The sequence below is a fragment of the Oncorhynchus gorbuscha genome, linkage group LG23, assembly GCF_021184085.1.
Source record: "Oncorhynchus gorbuscha isolate QuinsamMale2020 ecotype Even-year linkage group LG23, OgorEven_v1.0, whole genome shotgun sequence".
Lineage (NCBI taxonomy): Eukaryota > Metazoa > Chordata > Actinopteri > Salmoniformes > Salmonidae > Oncorhynchus > Oncorhynchus gorbuscha.
In genome coordinates this window covers 52,975,381-52,994,221 of record NC_060195.1, presented here as the reverse complement: position 1 = coordinate 52,994,221, position 18,841 = coordinate 52,975,381, and the positions used below count along the sequence as shown (strand labels likewise).

The 18,841-nt window shown below is 46.7% G+C and overlaps 1 protein-coding gene across 1 annotated transcript; it reads right to left on the bottom strand.

Annotated features, from left to right (window-relative positions):
• Positions 1-392: 392 nt before the first annotated feature.
• LOC124010893 (trafficking protein particle complex subunit 10-like) lies at positions 393-18,489 on the bottom strand. Its single transcript, XM_046323661.1, has 23 exons — positions 18,308-18,489; positions 16,796-16,877; positions 16,509-16,644; positions 14,821-15,017; positions 14,331-14,526; positions 14,122-14,233; positions 13,508-13,755; positions 12,979-13,125; positions 9,137-9,251; positions 8,717-8,793; positions 8,281-8,372; positions 7,864-8,004; positions 6,584-6,696; positions 5,611-6,167; positions 5,250-5,391; positions 4,958-5,116; positions 4,402-4,631; positions 4,057-4,157; positions 3,597-3,723; positions 3,314-3,484; positions 2,937-3,117; positions 2,661-2,855; positions 393-2,435 (listed from the first exon to the last, which is right to left on the bottom strand). The coding sequence occupies exons 1-23, from the start codon at positions 18,366-18,368 to the stop codon at positions 2,191-2,193; spliced, it is 3,825 nt and encodes a 1,274-aa protein (XP_046179617.1). The 5' UTR covers positions 18,369-18,489; the 3' UTR covers positions 393-2,190.
• Between the last annotated feature and the right edge of the window lie 352 nt (positions 18,490-18,841).

Sequence of the window (18,841 nt, the reverse complement as noted above, 5' to 3'; positions counted from 1 at the left end):
GGACTTCTCACCCTTCATATACAAAAGCTATGAGTGTGACAAGATTGCATGCGACTTGTAGTAGTGAGGAAACACATTGAGGATCAAGTTAGTTGATACCATACAGGCTTATAGTAGCCAAATCAGGCCTTGCAGGTGTTTAATTTGAGCCACCCCAAAAACCGTCCAGTTTCTCTTCGCACAAATACTTTACTGAGCACCAGAACACAGTCACATTAAAACATAGGTATATTTAATTTCAACTGTATAATGCATACATATGATTCGTTTAAATCATTAATCTGAAAACAATCAGTGGTGCTGAACTTCTATGGAATCATTTACATACAATTTTTTACATCTGATTTCAGTGACCAATGACTTGAAGAAGAAAAAAAAAGATCACCAGACAATTCCCAATGGCATTATTTATTTTTGTGACTGATTCCATCCCTTCCAGCTATTTGCCGTTAAATAATATATTAAAAAAGACAATAAATACAGCTGGGCATAAAATAAGATGAGTACATAGACGAGCACTGATAGATCATAGTCTTCATATATCATAGTTTTCCTGACCAGTTAGACACCCTCGTACACACCGAGGACACATGGAAAGACAGGCCCATGTTATGTTGCTGTAGGATCGGGCAAGTAGGTTCTGTATGTGGATTCTGAGTGGGAGGGGGTTCTCTTTCATTAAGATGGCCAGATAGAGGGAACAATCCTTCTGCCTTTCGTCCTGGCGGTGAGCACTACTTTCTGTTTGTGGGATTATGCTAGATTACAAGCCCAGAGGTCGAGGAATACAGGACAGGAGTATAGCTGAGGGGGTGTGCTAAGGCCTCAGGCCCAAAGCCCTCATCGGCCTCCAGTAGATACCAACCAACCACACCGACAGACACAGAGCAACAAACAGAACTTGACCGGCGACACAGTACAAAAATAGGTCAATAAACGAACGTCAATCGCATTTATACAAGCAAATTTCACCTCCTAAATGGTTGTTTTTGTTAAAAGAATTGTGCTATGATAAAGTGCTCTCCCTGACACAGTTACCGTAGCAACAGCGAATGTCTGAGAAAAAAGAAAAAAGGTCAGACACCACATTCACTAAACATAGAATTTACCTGCTCAGCATTCAAGTAAACCACAAAGTCATACAGAACACATGATGGTAACACTTCAAAACAGACGGTCACTTTCAGAAAAAAAAAAGTCACTGAAAACAACCAAGTTCAATTTCATCCCATTGTTCTCAGATTTCACCAATACTTGAATAAGTGAATTTCAGTGAACCTTAAAACCTGAACAACAAAAAACAAGGCAAAAATAGGTCCTCTTCAGGAGCCAAAAGCATGTGTTCGTTAGTTCTCAGATTAAGTGCGTCTCGCACCTGCTCGAAAACAAAAATAGTTTATTTTACCTCTAACCTATTCCTTTCGAGACAATTTGTTTTTGGTGCAGCCTTTGCACACAGTCCGTCAGTACAGGGATTCCTCTGGAATAATATGTACATATTGAACAGTTTGTACAATGGCCAGTGGCCAGGGTGGCGCGATGACTACAGCAAAGGATAGAGGATTCAGCAGGTTTTGGGGGGCAAGGGGCTGAAAGTGAGTGAGTGAGGAGGACAAATGAAGATGATATTGCTCACACACACACACACAAATGAACTGACCCCGCTCTTTCCCTTCATCTATCACAACTTGCCATGTCATGCATAGACAGAGACACACACCAACCAATACAAACAACCACAAACCGAAGCACCCCTGTCCAAACACAGTGTGTCCATGTGTGCCTCATACAGAAGGTTGTGTTGACGATCAGTGGAACCAGCAAGCCAGTCACAGGTGCGTGGTGGGTGTGTGTGGGGGGTTTCCACCGAGCAAGACCCAATAAGAGAGCTAGTATTACAGGTACACTAAACCCTCTTCCCTGACAGTGGGGGGAGAGAGGGGTATTTTCATATGAGAATTCAGTGAATACTGAAAAAGATTGACAAGTTAAAAATAGAGCAGATGGAACTCAGGCCAGAACAGGAGCAGGGCCAGTGGTCGCCCAGCAATGAGTCCTGAGAGGAGAGCCAGTGTCAGTTCCCTGCCGCCATGCCACGTCCCGGTTCCAGAACCACAGCCAGGAACCAAACCACAGAGGTCCAGGCGTGGTGGGGGCACAGCGGGGGGCGGGGGCAGCGGCCCACAGGGGTCATGTGACGTTAACCTCCATCACGTGGTCGTCAGTAACAGGCAGCACCAGCACCTGCCGCCCCTGGCTCCAATAGAACACCTGTCCCGGACTGAAGGGCTCCAGCCGGGGCATGGGCAGACCCCTCTGCTGCTCCCCACTGCCCACCGAGTGGATGCTGCCCCGGCTACGGATGCTGGCCGTGTCGCCCTGGTCGTCCAGACCTTTGTCCAGCAGGGACATGGTGTCGTTCTCTAAGCAGCTGTCTGTGAGCGGCCAGAGAGAGAGGGAGATGAGCGCGAGTGCATGTGACCGAGTGTGTGAGAGAGAGTACAACACATGCTGTAATAACGCTTGGAAGCAAATCATATAAACAGCGTATAAGAGGTTGACAAAGACGGCACAAAATATAGACCACCATTTTGTTAAGTAATGGGAGACATGGCTACGGACTGAGCTTAAGTCTCGTTCTGCAGCTGTGGGTTACATACCTGTGTCTGGCTGAATGGCTGGGACGGCACTGTGGGGCAGGTACTTGAACACTTTGATGTTGGGGAAGGGCAGGTGACCGGCGAACAGGGGCATGACCTCCATCTGAACCCTGTGTGTGGCGCTGGCAGCCACGGGCATGGACACCACCCCCGAGCTCTTGCCACACACCGCCCAGTTACTGCTGTTGTCCACCACTGCAGACAACACACACCAGGGTAGATAGATAAATAACGGACATGGACGGACACACACACACACACCTTCCCGTGTCCTACCTTCATACATGAGCTTGGTGGTCCTCAGGCCCTCTATTTCTGTAGACTCCTCCTCCTCCCCTTCAGTCTCGCTGGGCTCTGCCTGCCGTGTGATGGATACCTCGAGGCCACAGAGGGCGCCGGTGCGACAGTGCTGGTCGCCAGACGACGGCAAGATCTCGGCCTTCAAGCTGTAAAGGGTCTGGGGAGGAGGGTTTAGCAGAGTCCACGGTTAGCAACATTGAGCGATGTTCGAGAACCAGAACGGCGTTTGTTTGTGATGAGAACAGGGTTGTTGTACTTCATTCGTTTTGCAATGGAAAACAAAAAAATGTGTGTCTCTCTTTCATGTGGTGCCTAATGATGGGGACCCAGAGCTGGGTCTTGAATATACGCACAGAGACCCGGTCCAGCTGGAACTCGTAGCGGTAGGGTTTGAAGGCTGTGTTTGCGTCAGAGGCGGAGACGGGCGCAAAGCTGGCGGAGAATGCACACTGCAGGCACAGCGGGAGGTGTTTGACCCAACGCATCTCCCACAGGCAGAAGACTGACTGCTGACTGCACAGCGTCTGAGGATAAGAGGATCCGAACAGATGAGTGATTGAGTGAGTGAGTGAGTGAGTGAGTGAGTGAGTGAGTGAGTGAGTGAGTGATGAAGTGTGTGCACAGTCAGTTACTCACCTGTTGTGTTTTACCATTGAATGAGAGCAGCTCCACCGGGATTGTGGGCTGGCGCTCTGTGAGGACCGGGTCCGCCAGGTGGAAGTTTGTGTCGGACACGTTCTGGAGACACACCTGTATATACTTCCTGTGTGACCAGTCAGAGGAGTCAGATTCTCAACGTCACCATAGATTCCTTACTAAATGACTGGGCAGACACGTCAATGAATAGACACCGAGGGCTCAGCTATTTTTTTTTTGGGGGGGGGGGGCATTTCAAATCCCGTAGACGAGAAGGTATATTACCCAACGCAGGTTCCAAAATCTGCAATTGGAATTTGCATTGAGTGCATCACTCAGTAAATACATTTTTAAAAGGTTCAAATTAAATCATGCTGTATTTCTTTGCACACATCTGTGACTGTGCGTGACAAAAATGTTTCCCCATACAGTAAAAGCAGATGGAGTGTATGTGTCCTACCTTTTCCCAGCAGAGAGTATTGAGTGCTTGGCTTTGAAAGGAACATAGAAGGTGAGGGATATGAGCGTGGAGTAGATGGACCAAGGACAGTCGATGGAAACCTATGGAGAGAGAAAGAGAACACACAGGGCTGTAAACATCTGTTAGGCATGGTCATGTTCATTAGGGAACAGCGTAACAAAACACTTTCAAATATTTTGAGGCGGAATACTCATTGGACAAATCCAGGTAGTCCCTACGTTTCAGTCTGTTGTCTTCCGTTGGGAGCCTAATGAACATGACCCAAATAAATGACAAAGGTGGTCCTGGGGTTCTATAGGTTAGGAGGACAAACTGTCTTCTAACCTTCTGGTCAATATGGATCATGCCACTGTCTGCCTGATTGTGGCTCTTGGGCCGGTGGCGAACCTCGCCATTGGTGAGACGCTCGATGTCGGGTTTGAAGGGGTTGGGGGGGATGTGGCACAGCACCTCCAGCTGGAACTCCAGGGTGTGGTAGGGAGGGGTTGGGGGCAGGGAAATGCTGGTCACCTTCTCCGATGACTGAACAGAAAGAGCACGCTCCCCCACGAGCTCTGCAAAGAGATGGAGAGAGGGTGCGAGAGAGCGAGAACAGAAAATAGTTAGCAACAGCATAAGTAGGGAAAGGCAGTCAGCATGGGACGCTAAAGGTGTCTCCCCCTAAGGACCGAGGGTCATTGATCTCCATGGTAACCCCCAGACCTGCCTGGGCTAATATTAGTGATTGGAAGCAGTGGCTAGTTAAACAAAAGGTGTGGATTGCAGTCTCTCCCCGTCTATAGACTACTTTCAATGTAACGAGGCAAATTTGTTCATCTGGATGAACTATCCCTTTAACCTCTCTGACCCTTGACCCAGAGTGGATGGAAGGAAGACTGACCTCCCGTGCTGGACAGGATGGTAGCAGAGCAGCAGCTAGAGTGGAGGATGGGCATGGAGTCTGTATTGCTAAGCTGCAGCGCGTCACCCTTCTTCACACTGTAGTGGCCTGTTGCTATGGTGAACTTCACCTTCTGGGGAATGCCTGCCAGCAGGTTGTCTGGAGGACAAACACAGATACACAGTTACACAGTCACAAATGTAAAAATACAAGGATGACCCAGTCCAACAGGCAGCGATTAGCATCCATTGTTTATGGCAAAAGAGGGGGACAGAGGGCCAGACAGACGGACCCGAGAGGGGCTCGATGGTGAGCTGAGGCTCCTGGGAGTAGACCTCGTACTGCACCACAGGGTAGATGTGAGACTGGACAAACTGGACTCTCCCCACACTCCCGCACAGCTGACGTAACGTGTACGAGCCCGGCTCTCCAGTCTAGAGAGAAAAGGGCGAGAGAGTGGAGATAGGGGGAAGAGAAAAAGAGACCGACAAGGAGTGATAAAGTGACACTTGACCTCTAACAGCGTTCCCCATTCTGCTTTAATGGAGAGGACGCAAGGAGATTACAGATTTCTTTAGACAAATTGAAAATGATCCATGGGGTGGACATGGACTCGAGACATGACTGTTGATATAAAAATAAAAAAAACGTACAGGGGCCGTGAACAAGATGCTGTTGTCGCCAGGCTGTAGCGTTATGTCGCGTGCCCTCAGCATCTGGGCCCCGTCGTCCACGGCAACCGCTGCCGGGAGGGCCCCGGCGGTGGGCGTGTCTAGGGAGGCTGAGCTGTCGTGGCGCCGCAGCAGCAGGTGCATGTTCTTACACACCACCCCCGTGGAGTTGAGCGAGCTGTCCGACGGGCTGCGGTCCTGCATTTCATAAAGCTCCAGTGCGGGGGGTAGCGAAGCGCCCATCCCGGCCCCTGCTAGGGGGCTTCCCTGGGGGAACAGGACCACCCCGTCCCCCTGGCCTTGTGGTCCCTGGCCTGTCCTCCTCTGGGTGCCGCCCGCCCGGCCCCTCGCCCCGCCCTGCTCCAGGCTGAAGTGGAGAGTGGCAGCCAGCTGCTCCACCTGCACGGCCACAGGCATCAGGCAGCGTACGCGCAGCTCAAGCTGCAGGGCGGCACCCACGTGCACCACGGCGCCAGGCGGGCTGAACTGCATCTGGCGCAGCTGGGCGAATGCCGCCATGCTCAGAGCCACAGTCTGGTCTGGAGAGATGAGAGGAGGAAGAGGGGGATGAGAGAGGGAAGTGACAGAGGGCATGGCATTACATGGCAACATTGTGAAGTCAGAGTTATGTTGGTCTAGCCTGGGTGCCAGTCTTTCTGTTCTCTTATAGAATTGTCAGGCTTGACAATGACAATGGAGCAGGCAAAATGCACAAACAGATCTGGGGACCAGGCTAATGTTGATCAGTCTTGGGCGAAAAGCTAGCCACTGTTTATGTTTGACCAGTTTAGTTGGAAAGTCTCTCAGAAGTTGAGACAACCAGACAAGGATCCTTGAATTTTTCATTGTGCAACTTTCAACTTTCTTCCTGCATCAATGAGAACAAACAACTGACCGTTCCTGCCATGTCTCGAGTGTACGTGGTGTGTGTGTGTGTGTGTGTGTGTGTGTTCACCTGAGGGTGCCGGGGGCTGGCTGGCGAAGGTAAGGATCACCTGGTAGAAGTGCTTCCTCTCCTCCTCTGTCAGGTTGGCATCGCCCGCCAGCAAGGCACTGGTCTGCAGGTAGCTGGCACAGTGAGTCAAGGAAACCTGAACTAGAAGATAGCCAGGTGTCTGTATCTGGACTATTATTATTTTTTTATATTTTTTTTAAACCTTTATTTAACCAGGCAAGTCAATTAAGAACAAATTCTTATTTTCAATGACGGCCTAGGAACAGTGGGTTAACTGCCTGTTCAGGGGCAGAACGACAGATTAGTACCTTTTTCAGCTCAGGGGTTTGAACTTGCAACCTTCCGGTTACAAGTCCACCGCTCTAACCACTAGGCTACCCTGCCGCCCCATTTCAATGCAATGGGAGAGTGAAAGGAGAGAGAAAGCCTTCAGAAAGGATTCCCTACCGAGCATGCGGATTGGATAGGAGTAAAATAGTAGCCAACCTTCCTTTGTGGTCATTATTCATCTAGCTACCCATGATGGAAATCTTTAGTCCACCCACTCATTTAACAGATGACCTCTCAAACAAGTGACAGCACAGAAGGCTGGGTGGGTTGTGTTCAGTAGACACAAAATGGGGGAAAGAAATAATGCTCCGAGAAGGTATGAACCAGGGAGGTACCATCTTTCCAATAGGAGTCCCACGTTATTGTTTTCCATTGAAAAAACGTAGCTACGGTTGGCCCTATTGAACATGACCCTGGGTCATATAGAATGTACACCAATGAAGACATTGTCCGTGTTGAGAGCATCTAAACCGTGATGTATTAAGGGTAAATTGTGGCTGACTGACCTACAAAATAACATTGAGCAGTTATTTATGATGCAAGGTGATTCGTAGTCAGTCTCGATTAGCCTTTAAAATTGGTCGCGATGTCGAACACGTCCACTGAGACTGATTGACATTGGGTCATATACACAAGGCACAGAACAGAAAAAAAACAGAAGGAAACAGACAGGGACTACCTGAACTTATCCAATGGCAAACACTTGTTTTGTTTTGCAACAGTGTGCTATAATGAATACGCCCCTGGAGTGAGGTGTAAACTCTTTGTCAAATCATGAGGTCAGTGATCTTCAAGTCAGAGCTCTAGAAAGAGGCCTGAAAGAGGCTCGAGTTTCCGAGTTGGAGGTCTGAGTTGGATGACCATTCAAAACTATTTTCCCCCAGTCGGAGCTTGTCCCCCCCCCCCCCAGAGTTCCCAGTTGTTTTGAATGCAGCATTTTTGAAAGATACTCTTCAGTCTGCTGCAAAAGCTTCTGACACTCGGCCATCTGCTTCCTGGTATGAGTCACCTGCAAGCTCCACCCCTCTGCCATGTAGGACCTCAGAGAGTCATCAAGGAAGCCCTCTGCTCTCTCCGGGTCACCTTTCTTCCTACGCACACAAACCACACACACAGTTAGCACAGTTTTTATTCAATTTAGCATCAATCAATTAGAGCAACCCTATAAATCTTTCATTCATTAGTCATTAGCACATTTAGCTGACTGGGGCTAATCATTTTTCAAGCAACCTTCATCGTTTGAAAACTTACAACAGGTATACTACATTTAATCTTAATGATTCCCTCACTGGAAACACCATTCAGAGATGGAGAGTGGGAGGCAGAGGGCAGAGAGAACACAAAGAAAGATAGAGAGAAAGGCGTACATGTAAAACTCAGCTAGACTCTTTCCAATGAGCCGGGATGAGCGCTTCCTGCCTATGGCTCTGTACATCTCCATTGCAGCATGAGACAGCTCCTGAAGAGAGAGAGGGAGGGAGGGAGAAAGGGTAAGAGAGTGGAATAGAGGGGGAGAGAGAGAGAGAGATAGGGAGGGGGAGAAGGATCATCAGAGGACAAAGATGACATTCACTAAATAAGAATGTTTAGCTCTGTGATGGCTTTCTGCCCCAGTGCCTAAAGAGAGCAGGCCCGGAGGGCAATGGGGCCCAATGAACTAGATACCAAAACTATAAAACAGAGGCACTCTGTCTAGGAAGTGTCCCACACACACACATAACATTATGAAGCATAATCAAGGCTCTAAACAAGGACTACTGTAACTGGCTACACCATTATCCACCTAATCAACATGGCACTTACCAGATAGTGTTTTTCAAATGCCTCCACAGACGATAAGGCCTCATTGAGTTTTTTGTAAGGGCTCTGCAGGCTGTTGACTGTAAGAGAGAACGCAGGAGAGACACTTAGAGTATCTCTAAAGACCATTTCGCAAAGAAATTCCAAGTCCTCACAATGATGCGTTGACAGTAAAAGAAACCCACTTCAACCTCAAACAGAGTCATCTGCACAACAGAGGGCAAAGCAGTTTTGACATGGCATACAACACAGCTCAACCATTATCAAATGACACCATCCAACATTAGGCATTCTAATGCAATGCTCAGGTAATACTACTTTATAACTAAGGACCTATTGTGAACCAACTGAGTCTCCAGCACACCTGTGTTAGCCTGCTGAGCTAAAGCCTAGGGCATTAGTGTGTGTGTGTGTGTGTAATACCCGTCTCTGGTCTCTCTTCCCCCAGGCCAGCCAGAAGGTCCACAGTGCGGTTTAGGTCCTCGGAGGTGGGGCCCTTCTCGGCCACCAGGCCACACAGGTAGCCCAGAGACTTTAGCTGGGAACACAACAACACACGCGTCACAACATACCACAATGACAAGCTGGAAATGGAATCTTACGACCATCACCAGAAAGTGTGTTATCAGAGTTTCTTGACCACGTAAAACCCCTCGGGCCAGTTTCGCAGACACAGATTAAGCCTAGTCTTGGACTAAGAAGCACTTTAATGATGATCCTCCATTGAGCAGAAAACAAGCCCCGTGTGACTTTAGAATGGTGTAGGTCCGCAGGGTAGGGGCTAACATAACACAGTGTACCTGCAGTGGTGTGCGTTAAATCAGAGGTGCAGTCGGTACAGTGCATTCGGAAAGTATTCAAACCCCTTGACTTGTTCCACATTTTGTTATGTGCTAGCCTTATTCTAAAATTGATTCAATTATTTCCCCCCAATAAACCTACACATAATACCCCATAATGACAAAGCGAAAACAGCTTTTAGAAATGATTGCAAATTCATTAAAACCAAAAACCAGAAATATCTCATTTAGATACAGTTGATGTCGGAACTTTACATACACCTCAGCCAAATACATTTAAACTCAGTTTTTCACAATTCCTGACATTTAATCCTAGTAAAAATTCCCTGTCATAGGTCAGTTAGGATCACCACTTTATTTTAAGAATATGAAATGTCAGAATAATAGTAGAGAGAATCATTTATTTCAGCTTTTATTTCTTTCATCACATGGGTCAGAAGTTTACATACTCAATTAGTATTTGGTAGAATTGCCTTTAAATTGTTTAACTTGGGTCAAATGTTTTGGCTAGCCTTCCACAAGCTTCTCACAATAAGTTGGGTAAATTTTAGCCCATTCCTCCTGACAGAGCTGGTGTAACTGAGTCAGGTTTGTAGGCCCCCTTTCTTGCACCCACTTTTTCAGTTCTGCCCACAAATTCTCTATAGGATTGAGGTCAGGGCTTTGTGATCGCCACTCCAATACCTTGACTTTGTTGTCCTTAAGCCATTTTGCCACAACTTTGGAAGTATGCTTGGGGTCATTGTCCATTTGGAACACCCATTTGCGACCAAGTTTTAACTTCCTGACTGATGTCTTGAGATGTTGCTTCAATATATCCACATCATTTTCCTACCTCATGATGCCATCTATTTTGTGAAGTACACCAGTCCCTCCTGCAGCAAAGCATCCTCACAATATGATGCTGCCACCCCCGTGCTTCACGGTTGGGATGGTGTTCTTCGGCTTGCAAGCCCCCATCCACCCTCATCAGACCAGAGGACATTTCTCCAAAAAGTACGATCTCTGTCCCCATGTGCAGTTGCAAACCGTAGTCTGGCTTTTTTATGGTTGTTTTGGAGCAGTGGCTTCTTCCTTGCTGAGCGGCCTTTCAGGTTATGTCAATATAGGACTTGTTTTACTGTGGATATTAGATACTTTTGTACCCGTTTCCTGCAGTATCTTCACAAGGTCCTTTGCTGTTGTTCTGGGATTGATTTGCACTTTTCACACCAAAGTATGTTCATCTCTAGGAGACAGAACCCGTTTCCTTCCTGAGCAGTACGATGGCTGCGTGGTCCCATGGTGTTTATAGTTGCGTACTATTGTTTTTACAAATGAACGTGGTACCTTCAGCCATTTGGAAATTGCTCCCAAGGATGAACCAGACTTGTGGAGGTCTACAATTTGTTTTCTGAGGTCTTGGCTGATTTCTTTTGATTTTCCCATGATGTCAAGCAGAGGGGCACTGAGTTTGAATGTAGGCCTTGAAATACATCCACAGGTAGACCTCCAATTGACTCAAATTATGTCAATTAGCCTCTCAGAAGCTTCTAAAGCCATGACATCATTTTATGGAATTTTCCAAGCTGTTTAAAGGCATAGTCAACTTAGTGAATGTAAACTTCTGACCCACTGGAATTGTGAGTGAAATAATCTGTCTGTAAACAATTGTTGGAAAAATTACTTGTGTCATGCACAAAGTAGATGTCCTAACCGACTTGACAAAACCATAGTTTGTTAACCAGACACCCTAAGTGTATGTAAACTTCCGACTTCAACTGTATGTATTCAGACCCTTTGCTGTTAGACTCTAAATACGTTTATTTTTATTTAACTAGGCAAGTCAGCTAACAACAAATTCTTATTTACAATGACGGCTTAGCCCGGGCCAAACCCTAACGACGCTGGGCCAATTGTGTACCGCCCTATGGGTCTCCCAATCACGGCCGGTTGTGATACAGCCCAGAATCGAACCAGGGTATATAGTGACGCCTCTAGCACTGAGATGCAGTGCCTTAGACCGCTGTGCCACTCGGGAGCCCAAGTGCATCCTGTTTCCATTGATCATCCTAGGAGATGTTTCTACAACTTGATTGGAGTCCATCTGTGGTAAATTAAATTAATTGGACATAATTTGGAAAGGCACACACCTATCTATATAAGGTCCCACAGCTGACAGTGCATGTCAGAGCAAAGAGATCGAAGGAATTGTCAGTAGAGCTCCGAGACAGGATTGTGTCAAGGCATAGATCTGGGGAAGGGTACCAAAAAAAGCACACTGTGGCCTCCATCATTCTTAAATGGAATAAGTTTGGAACCACCAAGACTTTTCATAGAGCTGGTCGCCCAGCCAAACTGAGAAGTTCTTCTGTGGAGATGGAATCTTCCAGAAGGACAACCTTCTCTGCCGGACTCCACCAATCAGGTCTTTCTGGTAGAATGGTCAGACAGAAGCAACTCCTCAGTAAAAGGCACATGACAGCCCACTTGGAGTTTGAATAAAGGCACTTAAAGACTCTCAAGACAATAAGAAAACAGATTCTCTGGTCTGATGAAAACAAGATTGAACTATTCGGCCTGAATGCCAAGGGTCACGTCTGGAGGAAACCTGGCATCATTCCTACGGTAAAGCATGGTGGTGGCAGCAACATTCTGTGGGGATGTTTTTCAGCAGTAGGGACTGGGAGACTAGTCAGGATAGAGAGAAAGATGAACGGAGCAAAGAACAGAGAGATCCTCGATGAAAACCTGCTCCAGAGCGCTCAGACAAGGGTGAAGGTTCACCTTCCAACAGGACAACGCATGAGTGGCTTCGGGACAAGTCTCTGAATGTCCGGGAGTGGCCCAGCCAGAGCCCGGACTTAAACCCGATCGAACATCTCCGGAAAGACCTGAAAATAGCTGTGCAGCGACGCTCCCCTCCAAACTGACAGACCTTGAGAGGATCTGCAGAGAAGAACGTGAGAAACTTCCCAAATACAGGTGTGCCAATCTTATTGCGTCATACCCAAGAGGACTATGCTGTAATCACTGCCAAAGGTGTTCAACAAAGTACTGAGTAAAGGATCTGAATACTTACAATACCAGTCAAAAGTTTGGACATTCAAGGGTTTTTCTTTATTTTTACTATTTTCTACATTGTAAAATTATAGTCAAGACCTCAAAACAGCTTTGCACACACTTGGCATTCTCTCAACCAGCTTCAACTGGAATGCTTTTCAACAGTCTTGAAGGAGTTTTGACATATGCTGAGCACTTGTTGGCTGCTTTTCCTTCACTCACGGTCAAATAGCCCTTACACAGGCTAGTGTGAAAATGTCTAAAAACCTGTTTTTGCTTTGTCATTATGTAGATTGATGAAAACATTTTATTTAATAAATGTAATCAATTTTAAAATAAGGCTGTGCCATAACAAAATGTGGAAAAAGTCAAGGGGTCTGAATACTTTCCTGAATGCACTGTATATGTAGGTAGGTAGGGTACCTTCTCTGTGGCGTAGGTCCACAGGCCGACAGTGTGGGAACAGTTGGCCTCTAGCTGGGCGCGGTCGCAGCAGCCCTCGATCCTGTGCAGCACTTCCAGACAGCTGAGGAACACCCAGCAGTCTAACGCCCCCTGGACCACAGACACCTACACACACAGGATGAGGATCTCTAGATTTACATTTTATAGACTTTTTTGAATCCACAAACCTTCTCCATCTGCACCCCACACACACACAAACACACCGCTCATACACAACCCAAAGCCAATGTATGACACCAAAATGAATGTTTCCAACCAAACTCTTTTTGGCAAGAGGCAACAGAGTTACACAATGGTAGGGGAAACACTGGAATGTGCATGGCCAGAATCAGAGTATTCGAGGGGATCAGTTTGAGCAAGATGAGGTGCACTGCAGAATAATTCATCTTCATCACATAATGAGTAGTAATTTGGGACCGAAGGTGATTCATATGTCAGCAGTTTGGCCCAGTCGGACTGCAATACAGTACTCAAAAACGCACTATACCTCGAGCAGGCGCAGCTCCTGGACACAATTGTGCAGCAGCTCCAGGGCTCGTTGGGTGACCTCCCAGGGCCTCTGGAGGAAGATGAGCAGGGTGCACTGGCGGGAGAAGAGGTAACTGCGCAGGTCCAGCAGGCTGGCCTCGCCGCGCTGGATCAGCTCGCGCTTCTCCATGTCGATGGGCCGCCGCAGGAGCAGGCCGCTCCAGCGCTTCACCGGGGCACAGAACGAGCCCAGCCAGTTGGCCCCGTCTGAAAGACACAACATAGAAAGAGACACAACAGACATGGACACAATAATAAGATTTTGCCCTGAGTAGTACAGTAAACATACACACACATAGGCCTATAGTAAAAGGTAGGCAGGGCTCTACGCTGACCGTTTTACAAGGAGCACGTGCGCACCTAAGTTGAAAAATGTAGGCGTACATTAATACATTTTGAAGCACAATTAAATATTTTGGGGGGTAATAAAGCTGGAATACTTCATTTTTCTTAGCACACTGGTGCTGCCAAATAAAAATTCCAGATCACACAGCTAAATATTTAGGCAGATATGCATGTAAAAATGGTCGCACTGTAGAGCCATGGTAAGGGTAGTAAACAATGCCACTCTACCTCCAGCCCCAAAATTGAGGACATACTGAGTGAAGAGAGCATCCAGCTCGTCATACTGGACCAGAGCATCCTCAAACTGCTGCAGCATCTCAAACACAAAGGCCAACTCCTCCTGCACAACACACACACACCCCCATTGGTTAAATAGGTTACAACTGCTTCCCCTGCAGTAGAGCATGGATGATTGACAGGCAGTGGGAGGGACCCACCTGCACCATGAAGTAGTCGCAGAAGCTCCAGCCGGGCTCGGTGCGTTTCTCGCGGAGCGTGCGCATGTCATCCTCGAAGCGGCCCAGGTTCTTGGTGAAGGACATGAGCAGCAAGGTGCGCAGCTTGGTCAGGAAGGAGCTCCACGAATCCTGGGACCGAGACGACTCCTTCAGAGGGTCAGACAGAACCACACACCTGAACCATGTTGAGGGGAGAGAGAGAGAGTGGGGGGAGGTGGTGTTAGAGAGAAAAGTCCTCCTGGAGAGCCACACTCCTGCAGGCTTTTGCGCCATCCCTCATCTAAACACATCTGATTCTACTAAATGAGTTGCTCAGGTCCTTGATAAGACGAATCTGGTGTGTTACACAACAGAAATGGATCAGAAGACAGCATGCCCGCCCAGTAGATCTCCAGGAGGAGGGTCCCTTGGTAGACAAAATAGCTCGGATTCTGTTCTAACAAGACATAAGAGCGGTGATGTTGCCGACCTGTCGCTCTGCTTGTTGCAGAAGTCGTTGCGGATCTTGTCTACGATGGAGGTGCGCGGCAGGATGTTGGTCTTGTTCTTCTTCTTGGCTTCGCTCTCCACCACCACGATGAGCCAGTCCACCGAGCCGTGCAGCCGCAGGGTGCTCTGCCACCGCAGCATGTCATCCTTCACCGACGCCTTGTACATCTCTGTGTCCTGAGACACACACACACGCACACACACAGAGTGTACAAAACATTAAAAACACCTGCTCCTTCCATGACAGACTGACCAGGTGAAAGCCTATTGATGTCACTACTTAAATCCACTTCAATCAGTGCAGATGAAGGGGAGGAGAGAGGTTAAAGCAGGATTTTTAAGCCTTGAGACAATTGAGACATGGATTGTGTGCCATTCAGAGGATGCTAGGGCAAGACAATAAATTTAAGTGCCTTTGAACAGGGTATGGTAGTAGGTGCCAGGCGCACCGGTTTGTGTCAAGAACAGCAACACTGCTGGCTCAACAATATCCTGTGTATCCATTCTTGATGGTCCACCACCCAAAGGATATCCAGCCAACTTGACACAACTGTGGGAAGCATTCGAGTCAACATGGGCCAGCATGTGGAACGCTTTCGACTCCTTGTAGATTCCATGCTAGGGATGAAAACTGACCCTCATTAAGCGGTCAACAAACAGTAAAACATTTTCCAAACAGTAAAATGACGTGCCCCCAAAAAATGCTATTAGATCTGTATATAATGACGAGATGCTTATGTTCCCGCCCTAACAATGTGAGTCATCCCAAGGCGGAAAGGCAGGCGACAAGCTTAGGCCCAAAATAAGCTCATAGAAACGAATTGGACTTATTTTGGACAGATTTTGGCTAGAGTGAAACCTCTCGCTTTGCCTCTTCCTCTCTGATACGATGTATGCATATAAGGACCGGCCATTTTTCATTAAGAGCTTAACGGAAACATGCAACAATAGCAAGCCTATCATCTTACAGTCAAAAGGCTATAGCCTATTATTGAACATGCAACTCCTGTAATGGAGGAGCCAATAAAACATCATTTTCAAACATTTGCCAAAATGCAATTAGTGGAAAACACTGTTCAAAACAGCGCACCTAATGTTCCATACGTAACATAGATGAAAATTTAGAAAGAGGGGGAATCTAATAGCAACTACTATTGATGGCTTGCTACATGACTAGGATTGTGCCATTGGCTTATGGACAATGACAGAAAGTTTATACGAAAACCATTAGAACAGGAGAGAAATGTTGGTTAACGGCATGACAAAGTCCATATTAAATAATTGCCTCCACGTTTCTATGGATGGATTTTCACAAGGCTACTTTGAAGCAAGGTAAGACACGCCTCATTATTTGAAGTAAAGTAAAAACGGACAGGTTTCAAACAATTATACTGCCTCAAGCTCACATTGCAAAGTGGTGGGTGACGGGCTGATGGTCAATGGTAGACAGGCTACAGCCTATGCATCTGAATGGCGAATGGGAGGCGTGCTTTACATGTTGAGATTTAGAAATAAAAACAGCGCTAATACACCCGTATAAGACGAACACACAAACCGCTATTGGAGCTCTTGTGAATCATAATAAGGTGTTGAATGTTATGATACCAACAATGCCGGTCTGTCCAATATGTTCTTACTAAATCAAATAGTGACTAGCTGACTACTCACGCAACAGTCTGTCCAGTATATGTGCAGGAAGGGGAAGGTGAGCAAGGCTCTATTTCCGTCCTTAGGAAGCAGCTCCTCTTTGAACTGAACAAAGTTGGCCTCGAGGTGAATCATCTTTGGTGCGCGTCCGTAGGACCTTCAGATGAGGAGACATTGGCATTGAAAACAAAGGAACTTAAAACAGTCAGCCACACACTCAAACACGTACAACTTTGCGGTAATCACACAGTTGCGCATGCCTGCACACACACATCTGATAGCGAAGTGCAAACATCCCAATAGCTCACCTCCTCCACTCCATGGGCTCCTTTGGTAACTGCTGTGCCAGAGAGGTGTAGAGGGCAGTGAACAGGCTCTGGTCGCCAGCACCTGTGTGTCGGGGTTGAGAGACAAGAGTAGTGAAGAGAGAGAGAAAAGGAAAGCAGACAGGTACTCTGCTTCCAACCAGCATCTTATTCCATTTTCAGGGATCAACAAGGTCTGTGACTCTTTTGTTTCGTTACATTTTATTAGCTAGCCATCTAGCTAGTCTCACTGCACACCTTAGGCTACATCATAGCGAACTACACCAGCTAGCTAGAAAATATGTTCTCGAAAGTACGTCCTGTCAGGGTATTGTCTAGGTTGCCTCTTCAACCTCAGGAGGCTGAATAAATGTGGCTTGTCACCGAAAACACTCACAAAATTTTACAGATGCACAATCAAGAGCATCCTGTCGGGCTGCATCACCGCCCACAACAGTAAGGCTCTCCAGAGGGTAGTGAGGTCTGCACAACACATCATCCGGGGGCAAACTACCTGCCCTCCAGGACACCTACACCACCCGATGTCACAAGAAGGTCAAAAAAGATCATCAAGGACAACAACCACCCGAGCCACTGCCTGTTCACCACGCTATCATCCAGAAGGCGTGGTCAGTACAGGTGCATCAAAGCTGGGACCGAGAGACTGAAAAACAGCTTCTATCTCAAGGCCATCAGATTGTTAAACAGCCACCACTAACATTGAGTGGCTGCTGCCAACATACTGACTCAAATCTCTAGCCACTTTAATAATTAAAAATTGGATGTCACTTTATATAATTTTTACATCCCCTACATTACTCATCTCATATGTATATACTGTACTTTACACCATCTTGTCTATGCCGTTCGGCCATCACTCATCCATATATTTATATGTACATATTCTTATTAATTCCTTTACACTTGTGTTGAAAAGGTAGTTGTTGTGAAATTGTTAGATTACTTGTTAGATATTACTGCATGGTCGGGACTAGAAGCACTCGCATTAACATCTGCTAGCCATGTGTATGTGACCAATAAAATTTGATTTGAACTTGTCATTGATACATTGACAGTCCTCTGCTCAAACTTGAACAGCCAGCGCAGTGTACTACTTGTAAGCTCTTCTTATACAGGCCTCGTTTGATTAGTAGCTTGTTAACTAGCTAGCTAAAAAAATCACGAGCCGACTTTGTAAAATAAGAAAGTGAGGGGATGCCGAAATGCTGCATAAGGAATAGGCTATTTTATTGGCTAGTTAACTACTAACTGTAGCCAAGCTAGCAAGCTATGCCCTTTTCAAAATTGTCAATATAGGACTTCTGAAACAATCTTTAAAAACTGTATACGGTAGCTGGCTAGCATGCCGGTTGGACAACATAGGTTATCTGCAGCGGCCACTGCATTGGTTGAGGTGTCACTCAGATTCACACGGCACAGCAACCACTGAGGTATACTGTGGGCTAACATTGCTAGCTAGCTAACGTTAACGAGACAACTCAAATGTTAACTAACATGTCACAATCGGCTTGTTTTCCATTGTGTAGATTATTGGCGTTTCTTCATGGGTCTCCATGGATTCCGAGAGTCAACATTAGTCCTCCATTTGAAAGTGAACAATATCACTAGCGTTGTTATCAGAGCTGTACATTTCTGTTTGTATCGAATTTGGGCCTTTTTCCTTTTCATTTCCTGTATGTCCCTGACAACATGACGACATCCGGCACAAAGTCAACGAGAATAATGCCGTGTTCATGACTTCATGAAATGACATCGTTTTTCTTCCCGAGTTCCCAGTTGTCTTAAAAGCACCATAATTATTATGTGTGTGTGTGTTGGAGTGTCAATATAAGTATGTGTGCATAGTCAGAACGAATTTGTGCAAAAGCGGGTCAATGCAGATATTCTGAGTAGTTATTTGGCTTACTACACTGAACAAAAATCCTTGATGATACTGCTGGACTTCCTCAATATACAGCATATTCAGTATATCCTGGATGACTGGCAGCACAGCCTCAGTGATGTACTGGGCCACCTTGACCACCCGCT